Source organism: Hyperolius riggenbachi, chromosome 7 (assembly GCF_040937935.1).
Source record: "Hyperolius riggenbachi isolate aHypRig1 chromosome 7, aHypRig1.pri, whole genome shotgun sequence".
In the NCBI taxonomy this organism is placed as follows: Eukaryota; Metazoa; Chordata; class Amphibia; order Anura; family Hyperoliidae; genus Hyperolius; species Hyperolius riggenbachi.
The window spans coordinates 52,086,675-52,099,114 of NC_090652.1; the positions used below are offsets into that span (position 1 = coordinate 52,086,675).

Consider the following 12,440-nt stretch of genomic DNA (forward strand, 5'->3'; position numbering starts at 1 on the left):
AAGTGTAAGTGCCATGGGCTAAGTGTCAAGTGCAAACTGCCAAGTGCAAAGGGCCGAGTGCCAAGTGCAAAGGGCCAAGAGCCAAGAGCAAGTGCCAAGTGCAAACGGCCAAGTGCCAAGGGCCAAGTGCCAAGGGCCAAGTGCCAAGTGCAAACGGCCAAGTGCAAGTGCAAAGGGCCAAGGGTCAAATGAAAAGGGCCAAGTGCAAAGGGCCAAGTGCAAAGAGCCCTTGGCTCTTGGCCCTTTGCCTTTGCACTTGGCCCTTTTCATTTGACACTTGGCCCTTTGCACTTGGCCCTTTGCCTTTGCACTTGGCCCTTTGCACTTGCAATTGGCCCTTTGCCTTTGCACTTGGCCCTTTGCACTTGGCCCTTTGCACTTGGCCCTTTGCACGTGCAATTGGCCCTTTGCACGTGCAATTGGCCCTTTGCACTTGGGCCTTTGCACTTGGCCCTTTGCACTTGGGCCTTTGCCTATGCACTTGGCCCTTTGCACTTGGCCCTTTGCACTTGGCCCTTGCACTTGGCCCTTTGCACTTGGCAGTTTGCACTTGGCACTTGGTCCTTTCTTTTGATATTAGTAATTTTACACTACCTCTAGGTTTGCTTAAAGGGATACTGTAGGGGGGGGGGGGGGGGTCGGGGGAAAATGAGTTGAAGTTACCTGGGGCTTCTAATGGTCCCCCGCAGGCATCCTGTGCCCGCGCAGCCACTCCCCAATGCTCCGGCCCTGCCTCCAGTTCACTTCTGGAATTTCAGACTTTAAAGTCTGAAAACCACTGCGCCTGCGTTGCCATGTCCTTGCTTCCCCTGATGTCACCAGGAGCACACGGCACAAGCACAGACCATACTGGGCCTGCGCAGTATGCTCCTGGTACCATCAGCGGGAGTGAGGACATGGCAACGCAGGCGCAGTGGTTTTCAGACTTTAAAGTCTGAAATTCCAGAAGTGAACCAGAGGCGGGGCCGGAGCATTGGGGAGTGGCTGCGTGGGCACAGGATGTCTGTGGGGGACCGCTAGAACCCCCGGGTAACTTCAACTCATTTTACCCCGACACCTCCAACAGTATCCCTTTAAGTAACTGTCATTTACTGCATTTACATGTATACTTTTTTCCTTTGAAACTTTAAAATCGATTTTCTCAAAAACTATAAGGTCTTTTTGAAAAATTTATTTTTCCTCTTGTACCCACATATCTCTTTAATATACCCTGCAAATTTGGTGATTCTAGCTTTTAAGGGGGCTTAGATATTCAACGCGAAAAAACGGTCTTTAGGCGAAAATTAATGCGAAAATATTAATGCGAAATTTCGCCCTTTGAAGCGAAAATAGTAGTTATTTTCGCGAAAATTCGGCGAAATCGAAAATGGGATTTTCGATGCGAAAATGGCTTTGGCGAAAATTCGCAAGCAACACTGGTAAGGTCAGAAATCTCATTGAATGTTCAATTGCAATTCTACACTGCTTTATGACATCAGGAATCCCTCACTCCCTCCTCCCTCTCTCCCGGAGGGAGGAGGGTCTCATCTTCCAGGGAATTGTAGTATTTCAAAAGCCAGCTTACATACCGTGGCTGGGAATTAAACCCAGGACTCAGTGTGTGGTAGGTAACTGACTTAACCACTATACCACCAACATGACATGCTGAAGCCAGCCTAGCATGTACCATTATGATCAATCCAAGAGAAAAATTAGCTTAGGTTAGGATAGCAGCCTACAGAGCAGTAGGCCTGGGTTCTATTCCCAGCCAATGTGAGTTGGCTTTTGACATGCTACAAATCGTTAAGCAAGCTAATTTTTTTCTTGGATTGATCATAATGGTACATGCTAGGCTGGCTTCAGCATGTAGTGTTGTTGGTGATATAAGTGAGTTAAGTGAGTTATCTACCACACACTGTGACCTGGGTTCAATTCCCAGCCCAGCCTGGGTTCAATTCCCAGCCATGGTATGTAAGCTGGCTTTTGAAATACTACAATTGCCTGGAAGATGAGACCCTCCTCCCTCCGGGAGGAGGGAGGGAGGAGAGAGAGAGAGGTAATATAAGGAATAACAATCAGCTAGGAACAAGCCTACAAGAGCCTAATTAAACTCTCCCTAGCAGAGTCTGTCAGCAGCTGTCCCTTAACTAATTACTGTAGGCAGACGAGTGAGTAAAACAACAGGAGAACCTTGCCTTTTATAAGGGGGGCTCCAGCAGTGAGTGCAGTCCGATTGGCGACAATGTGCCTGCTGACTGTGATGTAGAGGGTCAAAGTTCTGCTCAATGGAGCATTATGGGGCGAATCGAACTTCCGCAAAAGTTTGCCTGGAACCGTTCACGGGCAAACCGTTCGGGACATCTCTACCAAGAAGGTTAATCTCTGGCTTGCAGTCACTGCCATGTATCCCATTTTCTTATTTCTCTCTGCTTCAAACACAATAGGGGAATGATAGCTGAGTGAGTTGTGCGCCCCCCTCCTACACTGCGCCCTGAGGCTGGAGCCTCTCTCGCCTCTGCCTTGGCCCAGCCCTGGGTTGAAGAGCTCAAAGAAGCACTTTTGCATAGATAACAAGTGAATTTTATTTTTAACGCTTCCTGTATTGGAAACCAACATTAGACTTTTTTCTTTGCTACTAATGTTCTATTTCTTAGCTGTACTACACATACAATTCATTATGTCACAAGTTTATTTTCACTTCAGGTTTGCTTTAAGGTACATACACACATTAGATTAAAGTCATTCGAAATGACCGATGATCATTGGACGTTCTAATGTGCATACAATGGATGGCCAACATCGCTTATGGATCCAACATGTTCAAGGTGTAAGTTCCATTTATTCTTTCATGCACACTATACTTCTCCTGTAAGTATGAAAGCTTCCATTCAGCATACTGGTTGTTGCCTTTGACAGACTAAATTGCATGGTGGTCCTATCATCGAATCATCACGTACAATCATGACCATTCTGTCATTTAAAATCTTACTTCATGAAATATAATAAACATGTGAACACCTTTGCAAAAGGGAGCTGGTTATCCCTAACACATTTCCTATTTTCACAATACTTTAGGATATTAGAGTGGGGTAAAACTCTGACATACCAACATTCAATAGAAATGTTTTTCCCAACGTTTTATTACCCATACAGTTACCATATTTGCTTTTGAGCACAAGTAACATTTCTGTCTAGAAATAACAAGTTCCCAAAGTACAGTTTACCTGCTCTGGAAGCTGCCATTGCATTTTATTGCATAGCTGCTGTATTCGTATAATAAAATCAATCTAGTGATCAATTCTCAGCTGCACACATACTAGAAGCAAAGAGAGCTTAGTTTCATCACTTTGCTAATGTTTACTAAGTGTAACTGACAAAAGAATGTAAACAAAAGATAATGTTATCACCTCTTCAGATGCGGCTGTGTGCTGTGTTTAACTGTTTGAATGCTGTTCTGCTAAAATTATTATTATAATTTTGTGGTAGTAGATTTTATGCTATAAATAATACTTGAGAACAATGAGGAAATGCTGAGTTTCATACCACTTTAAAGGGGCACTACTTTTTGGCTACTGGGATAGCCCTAGTAGCATCTATGCTTTCTAGCACATAGGGCTTGATTCACTAACTGGCGCTAAGCCGGTTAGTGAGCCCTACCACTTTGTGGGCGCAAACCACAGTACTAGGTAGTTTGCGCCCACACATCACTCTCAGCCCTGCACAGTGCGCGCGCAGCGCGGGTGCGCCGGTAATTGTGTGCGGTGCGGCAATAACGTCACACATGCTGCCCCTTAAACGTCACACCCGGTGCGACAAAAACCACATCGGGTGCCCCTAAAGCAGTGCTTTTATGCACCATTTCGGGGGCACCCGATGCACGTTTTCAGCGCACCGCGTGCAACGTTTAAGGGGCAGCGGGTGCGACGTTTAAGGGGAAGCAGGTGCGACGTTATTGTCGCACCGCACACTATTACCGGTGCACACCACTGTGCGCTCACTGAGCGGGGCTGTGCGCGAAGTAGCTTTGCACAGCCGTTAGTGCGCATAGAGCTACTTATGGGGCACTAAGAGGCTTTTCACAGCTAACACTTAGCGCCGCTTTGTGAATCGAGCCCCTAGTAGCTAGTGTATCTGGTTACAAATGACAGCTGGATAGGATAATTTATAGCACCTCTTAAAGGGACTCCGAACACCTCTTATGAGTTTGCCTTACAAAGTCGTGCTATGACCCCCCCTGGAGGAGCCTCTTGCATGCGTGTCACTTCCTCTTCCTGCTTCATTCAGTGATGCATTTCTCTAACAGGGAAAACAGGGGTGACCTGGAAGTTATAACATAGCGATTTTTAAATTGAAATCAAATAAAAACTATTTGGTGTAGAATGGCGATTCAATGAAAGAGGAGAGCACAAGCTACAGAATGGTGTGCATCTTTAAGTACTTTGCAGTACTGTTAGGAGTCTCTTTACAGATGGTGACTGTCATTTGGAGAGAAGCGATGTCTTTCTCTGTTCAGCTCAGCTGTAACAGCTGTTTCTATTCTCTCCATCAGGGGCATAACTACAAACTAACGAATAACTTAATAGTGCCTTACTGCAAAAATTATAGCATGGGGCCCCCTTGGTCCACGAACCCCATGTGGGTCACATGATTGGGAGCTGGCGAATGGCAGCAGGGAGTGTTTTGTTGTGAAGCAGAATCTGGAACCAGGAAATATTTACACACACTCCTGTACACGGTTTTTGTGAGTGAACAGGGAGGTTTTTTTTGCTAATTGGCTGCAATTGCAGTTGGGGAGAGTGAGGAGGAGGGGCCACCAAAGCCTCTGGGCCCCCCTGCGTTGGCAGGAGTCACAGGGGTGATTGTTATGCCCATGCTCTCCATGTGTAAGATGAAAGCCTCTTCTGTAAGGCTGTCTCATCTGCTGCAAGTACAAATAACTTAGGGAAATAAACAAGCAGCTTCCTGTTTATTTACCTAAGATATCCATACTACTTGCTGCTGATAAGGAGCTAGGCTACAGCACAAGCTTTTATCTCACACCAAGAGGAAACAGCCGAACAGAGGAGGAGGTAAGTTGAATAAAGGTAGCCATACACTGGTCGATTTGCCATCAGATTCGACCAACAGATAGATCCCTCTCTGAACGAATCTGATCAGAGAGGGATCGTATGGCTGCCTTTACTGCAAACAGATTGTGAATCGATTTCAGCATGAAACCGTACACAATCTGTGGTGGGGGTGGTGCTGAGGCCGCCCCCCCGCATACATTACCTGCTCCGCCGGCGCAACTCCCCAGGTCTCCGCTGTCTTCTTCTCCGCTCTGGTCTGGTCTCCGGGTCCGGCATACTTCACTTCTTCCTGTCTGGGGTAAGTTTAAACAGCAGAGCGCCCTCTACTGTTTAAACTTCCTGCTGGGACAGGAAGAAGTGAAGCATGCCGGACCCGGAGACCAGACCAGAGCGGGGAAGACAGCGGAGACCTGGGGAGTCGCGCCAGTGGAGCAGGTAATGTATTGCAGCTGTATTGCGTCGGTCGTCGGGCACACGAACGCCGCTAGCGACGCACTCCCTACCCGCGGGCGATCAACGGTAATTTCCCGCACGGAGCGTTCGACGGGCTCGATCTATTTCGGGATGAAATAGATCGAAATTTAGCGTGTAGCGTGAACGATGTGACAGCAGATTTGATCCCAGTGGAATCTGGGAATCGGCCTAGTGTATGGCCAGCTTATAAGGTGTAAAGTTAAATAATATGGTTAAAGTTGGTGAATATAATGTAATAAAATGTATATTTATCTCCCTTTTCCCAGGGGGCAGTTTCAGCAGCCAGGCCCACTGTTGCCATCTACTCCAATTCGGATGAAAACATTTTTGCCTGGCTGAGTAATGTGCTCTCAATGGAAAGTGTGGACGTTCGCCCGCACAGGATTTCTCCTCATCAGAAAGATAGGCCTCAAGAGACGGCATTTCGATGCAAACTTGTCATCCTGTATCACAGTAGAAAAAGCGGCAAGCTAAACCTTACAGATGGGAAGGATGCTTTGTATCACGAGGAACTGGAAATGCTCTCAGCAAAATATGGTGAGAGACTTTTTAATGTATGAATTATTGTATAACACTTTTCTCCTGTTGGACTCGCTCAAGCGCTCAAGAGTTGCAGGCACTGGGATGCGCTCAAGGGACCACCATGCAGTGTTAGGAAGTCTTGTCCAAGGACTTCTTACTGAATAGATACTTACCATAGCCAGCATCTGAATCCTGGCCTCCAATGTCAAAGGCAGAGCCGTTAACCAGTACACTATCCAGCCACCACTAGTGGTGGCAGTTTAGTGGTGGCAGGTTTTGAATCCTGGCTGGGGTCAGTACCTTTTCAGTAAGAAGTCCTTGGGCAAGACTTACTAACACTGCAGGGTGGCCCCTTGAGTGCGCCCTAATGGCTGCCCCTTGAGCATGCCCTTAGTGCACAGGTGTGGAACTCCAGGCCTGGAGGGCCAGATCCAAGCCAGTGTTTAGGATGGAATGAGAAAGAGAGGAATGTGTTCTACCTGATGGACCACACCTTTCCTGATTCAAACCCATCAATTAATTTGAACTGTGTTAGGACCTCGGCCCTCGTAGGACTGGTTTGACATCCCTGCCTTAGTGGCTGCAACTCTTGAGCGCTTTGACTCCAACAGGAAAAAAGCGCTATACAAATGTTAGTAACGCAAGATTACCACAAGATTGAGTTGTGAGGGTGAATTTAAAGAGCAATACTTCTTTGCCATGTATGGTAGTGGGCACTCTCTTGAAAGAGCAGTCGGGTATTGTACCGTGTTAGCTATCAGTAAAAGCAAGAAGTTTTAAATCAGAATGATACCATTTATTGGCTAACTAAAAAGAATAAGCAAGCTTTCGGCCTTGCAGCCTTCGTCGGGCTTAAATCCTGTTTGCTTGCAGGCTGATGATACAGACAGCTTTAGGCCCTTTTGCACACTGCACGCGATTCAGATTCAGATTCCGCTTTTTAATCAGTTTTTACTTCCGATTCAGATTCAGATTTGCAGTTTGCTCCCTGCACACTGCAAATCGGAATCTGAATCGGATGTAAAAACAGATTAAAAAGCGGAATCTGAATTGGAATCGCTTGCAGTGTGCAAGAGGCCTTATACATGCAACATCAAAAGGGAAAACATAGATTTTTTTCAAGCATAAATACATGTCAATGACATGATGTCATTAAGATGCCTTAAGTGAAACAAAACATCTAAATGGGGTGGGAGGTTGTTAGCTGAGATAAGGATCCTTGTTTACTCCATGCTCACAAACCTGGGAGTTGGACTGACACAGAGGTATCATACATTCTGAGTTTAAAGAGTTTCTCAGCCTACACTATATAGCTAAACTTTGCCATGAGACAGCTTACCCTTTTCTTGAATAGATCATGATGGGTTCTGTATGGCTAATATTGTGGTGAAACCCCTCCCACTGTGTGATGTCATGACCATGGTCCTGACAGTTTCCTCTCTGTGAACCTTGTTGAATTGTGGGAAATAACAACTTTTTCCAACTGCTAAGCAAACATATCTCCCTCTGTGCATAGAACTCTCAGTAACAAACATTCCATACAGATCACCTGACAGGACTAAGACTGTCGCAACCTGCGATAACTTTTAGAATTTAAATCAGGGAGAGGAAAGATTTTATAATTCTGATGATTTGAAGACTCCAGACTGACGCATGTTACAATATTACTTTTTTTTTTCTTGCAGATAAAAATTTCATATATTGTTTTAATTTGGAATTGGTGGGATGAAGACTTTTTTGAGTTTATTCTTGTTCATCTTTGGTTAATATTAATAATTATCTCTTTTTCACTTTTTGTTTCACAGGGAGGAGGAGATTAATTGTGGTGGTTGATGACTTGGATGACAGCAGTGACAAGACAAAACATGAGATTGAGAAGAGACATCCCAGCCTTGAGAAGTTCGCTGCGCAGGTTTTCTTGTTCAGTACAGATGAGAAAAAGCACCTCCCGAAACTAGATCTAAAAAAACATAAAAGGACTATTGACAAAATTATGGCTATAAAAGAAATGCTGAACAAATAAATGGAATGGAGTTCCCCAGCCTCCAGATCATCCAGTTTACAGAATGAACGGTCATTTATCATCTTCTGAGGTGGCAAATCTCCCATGTTTTAGCATGACCACCATATATTAAACTATGGAAGGCAGGGCTGCTGCTAAGGTTTGTGTGGCCCCAGCACATAATTTGATGCCCTTTCTAAGGTGCCAACCCCCCCCCCCCCCCCAAAAAAAAAGAAAATTAGTAGCCCTTAAACATAGGTAGTTAGCCAAGGTGAACCTCTCCTCGGTATAGGTGCCCCCCCCCCTCTCCCAGTATAGTTAGTCATCAACTGCAGGAAATGACCAATGACCTCACTTCCGCATCTGAAGTGTACTCCATCTCTCCTTTGTCGCTGGTTTGAGGTCTGTGTGTGAGTGATGGGGAACCATGGATGGACGTACAAATGACAGACAGGGCAGTCTGGCAGCATGGGAGGACCTGGCTGTGGGTGAGGCCCCAAGCCCGGCTGTGGGTGTGGCCCCAAGCAGCCCCTTGGTTTGCCTGGGCCTGATAAAAGGAAGGGAAGAATGGAGCCCACCAAATTTAAAGAAAAACTTTCATGTAGAAAATATAAGATACTTTGATAGAGGGAAGCCTCCAGAGGCTCCACTCATCCTCCTGAAGGCCAACGTTGCTGCCATTCATGAATACACATGCCCACACTGCACAGGCCCAGGATGGCTTACGCTTGCACAGAACCACCACTTGGGCTTAGCAAACAGTGTTGCTTGTGAAATTTTGCCATTCATTTTCACATCAAAAATGCCATTTTCGATTTTGAGAATTTTTTTTTGCAAAAATACATTGTATTTTCGTAATATGGCAAAAATTCACAAAAATGCAGAAAGTTGTTATTTTTAAGGTGAACACATAAAAAACAGTTAATTGAGGTTAAATACAATTGTTAATTTTACCACGACATTGCAAAAAAAGGTTATTTTTGCTGGCAAAACACCAAAAATAAGCGTGTATGAAAAAAGGGCTTGGCTTGATAACGAAATGGCGCGGGTAGATAACAAAATCGTATAGCGATAAACATCATTCTCAAACTTGGTTAACGATAAATGCCATTGTAATTACAGACGGGAAACAATGATGAAAAGATATGAACATTAAAATGTCTTACGTAATTCAACAATACAGCTTAACCCAACCCTACTCTCACACAGAACCTTCCCCTGGTGCTGCCTAAAACTAACCACTCTCCCAGTGATGCCTAACCATAATTACCCTCCCCGGTGGTGCCTAACCCTAATAACCCCCCTGGTGGTGCCTAACACCCCTCCCCTCCCCACCCCATCGTTGCTTAAAACTAACTGCCGCCCGGGTGGTGCCTAACCCTAACCACCTCCCTGGTGTTGCCTAACCCTAACCACTCCCTCTACAGAAGCACCCTTTTTCACATAGAAACAATATTTTTTATATCATAAAATCTGTAAACACAAACAAATTAATATGATAAAAAGTATAATGTTGCAAGCTTCTAAAATGATAACTACTTCAAAAACTGTAATGTTCTAATGTTAACAATATTTTTCGTGCCGCCCTTTTTTCTGCTTTTTAATGATAATTACATTAAAGTCTATGGCGGCGCCCTTTTCGTCCTCTCTTGTCCCGCTCCCTTTTTTCTAGGGGTGGGACGGCGAATCCGGCGAATCCGGCGAATCCACGAATCCCTCGAATATTGAGAAATATTCGAGATTCGTGGATTCGAATCCCGACGCAATTTCCCCCTAAACGAATCCGCCGAATCCCGCTGCATCCCCACGCAACCGCCGATCCCCCGCTCGTCCTATTCCGACCCCCCCGCGCCTCCTCCGCTCGCCGCTTGTATAGATGTGACCATTGGCTCACCTAACACCTGCCCTGGATTCCCTACCTGCCGCCAGCGCAGAGCCGCAGACCTCTTGTTTCCAAAGTGCTAGCTGCGTGTAATAAAAAAAAATTGTGAAAATCGGCCCAGCAGAGCCTGAGCAATCCTCCTGCGCAGGTTACCCCGAGCTCGGGATAACCGGCAAGGAGGTTAAAAAAAAAAATAAGATGGGGGTAAGGGTGGACTTACCTCCCCAGGACAAACACAACAATTGTATATGATAAAAAGTTTTAATTCTTACTCTAAAAATATGCAACGCATTTCACGGGTCTCAATCCCGCTTCCTCAGGCAAAAATACAACAGGAGTAACTTAGACATGTGTGTATAAAGCACAGCGCCTCTGTAAAAAGCACAGAGGCTCTGTGCTTTATACACATGCTTCTAAGTTACTCCTGTTGTATTTTTACCTGAGGAAGCGGACTTGAGACCCGTGAAACATGTTGCATATTTTTGGAGTAAGAATTAAAACTTTTTATCATATAGAATCGTTGTTTGTCCTGGGGAGGTAAGTCCACCATTTCCCCCCATCTTATTGTGTTTTAAATGTATGATATTTTATCCTGTTGGCGCCTCTGTTACTTCTGTATGCTATTGTGATCCACCTGGTGGATGGGTGTGCACACCCTTGTTTCCTTCTATGGAGAGCGACTTCTTAACCTGAGTGAGGACAGGTCTAATACCCCCTCATGTGCATATAGTGGTTGCTTGAACTTTGGCAACCCACACTTGTGAGTGTATTTCAATTTGCTGCTACAATTTATCCACCATCATCAATAATACACTATTGGGGGCTCTCTCCCCCGGGGCCCGCTCAGGGCCGTATTGGGGAGCAGGAGGGGTCACAGCATGAGGAGAGAGCGTGGCCACCTACATCGATGGGGAGGTGGTCGACAGCCCTCCTCACCTCAGGCACTCCCCTCAGTGTGCTCCCCTCCTGCAATTATCAGTGGCAGCGGGCAGCGGCAGGAACACATACCTCTATCCACCGTGGAGGTCCGGCGCATGGAACGCATGGAGGTATGTGTTCCTGCCGCCGCCCCCTGCCACAGAGAATTGCAGGAGGGGAGCACACTGAGGAGAGAGTCTGAGGTGAGGGGGGGGGGGACTGTCCCCCCTCCCTGCCGATGTGCAGCCATGCTCTCTCCTCATACTGCGACCCCTCCTGCCCTTCAAAATGGCTCTGCCATGGGTGAAGGGGCTGCAGCCCCTATTGTTACGCACCTGATGCTAATGCGCAGGTGCAAGTCTTCTGTGCCTGCACAGTTTGGTCATGTTTAGTTGACAAGCCCTTGTTGAGGAGCTTTGGGGGGGAGGTCCCAGCACTGTAACAGCAAGGGGGAGGGGACTGGGGATATACAGAGGCTTTCCTAAGCATCCCAATTGGGTTATTTTTCCCCTGTAGGTGCACTTCAACGTATTGTAACTCTCACATTTAATTGTAACTGTTCTTTCAAGTGAATTGTGTAAATTTGTCTTTCCTCCTCTCTGCTGCATTTTTTGTCTGGTTGGCTATAACAGTTTTACAGTATTCAATTATAGGTATATTTTTAACATACATACTGTAAACCAGCCCAAAATGTTCCCAGTATTGCAACCTACTACTGATTTTCCCGACTCCTGCAGAAGTGCAAGGCTATCACTTCTTATTACCCAGAAGTCTGTATGCTGTACATACAGCAGTGCTGTAGCTCTTTCCTTCACATTCCCAAACCTTACATATGATGTGCCTGTCAGATCTGATCTATACATAAATAGGGAAAAGAGTTTTATTTTTTACTACTTACGGACCTTCATGATTGAAATCTACGCCCTGTTTTGATCCTGATATTGCTGGCAAGGCGTAGATTTCAATGATGCTGCTGCATGCTCCCGTTGCTACCGCCGATCACATCGCTCTCTCCCCGCCGAAGATCACTCGCCATCCTGTATGACAGCAGAGCTGTGAGCCGGTCAGGAGCCCATTTCATTGGCTCCTGACCCTGTCATCACTGTGAGCCAATTCCATTGGCTTACATTGATGGACAGGGTGAGGAGCCCATGAAAGTGGCTCCTGACCGGCTTACAGCTCTGCTGTCATAGTGACGACAGAGAGAGGGGCCTGAGGTGATGGAAGAGTGGTGGGAGCGGTGGGTATGTGCAACAATTCGTCAGGAACCGCCATTCTTTTTGGTACTAGCAGTCTCTGGTCATTAAAGGGCCAGAGACTGCTGGTATGGAAGTGGTTAATCTGCAGTGTAATTATCTTATAAACAAAAGAAAAGATGCAGTTCATCAGTTGTTGTTGGGTAGGCTTTACAGAGCAAGCAAATCAATCTGCTACATAGCTCATCATGATTTTTGCTGCTCACTTCCTGAAATCTGTACTCTGCTGGTTGACAGAGCAAGAGCAAAAGCAAGCTAATTGGCTGCCCCAGAGCTAGTTAGGAGTGCACTAGGAACCAGAAAAAGCCATGGGGAAACCCAAGATTTTCAAAGGTGGG

At 45.9% G+C, this 12,440-nt stretch overlaps 1 protein-coding gene across 1 annotated transcript in view; it reads left to right on the plus strand.

Moving 5' to 3' along the window:
* Positions 1–10,176, plus strand: part of LOC137524318 (uncharacterized) — a 66,352-nt gene extending 56,176 nt beyond the window's left edge. The window contains exons 13-14 of the mRNA XM_068244042.1: positions 5,789–6,059; positions 7,850–10,176. Coding sequence (XP_068100143.1) covers positions 5,789–6,059; positions 7,850–8,067 — 489 coding nt within the window. The 3' untranslated portion in view covers positions 8,068–10,176. The remainder of the gene's footprint in view (positions 1–5,788; positions 6,060–7,849) is intronic.
* Positions 10,177–12,440: the final 2,264 nt, after the last annotated feature.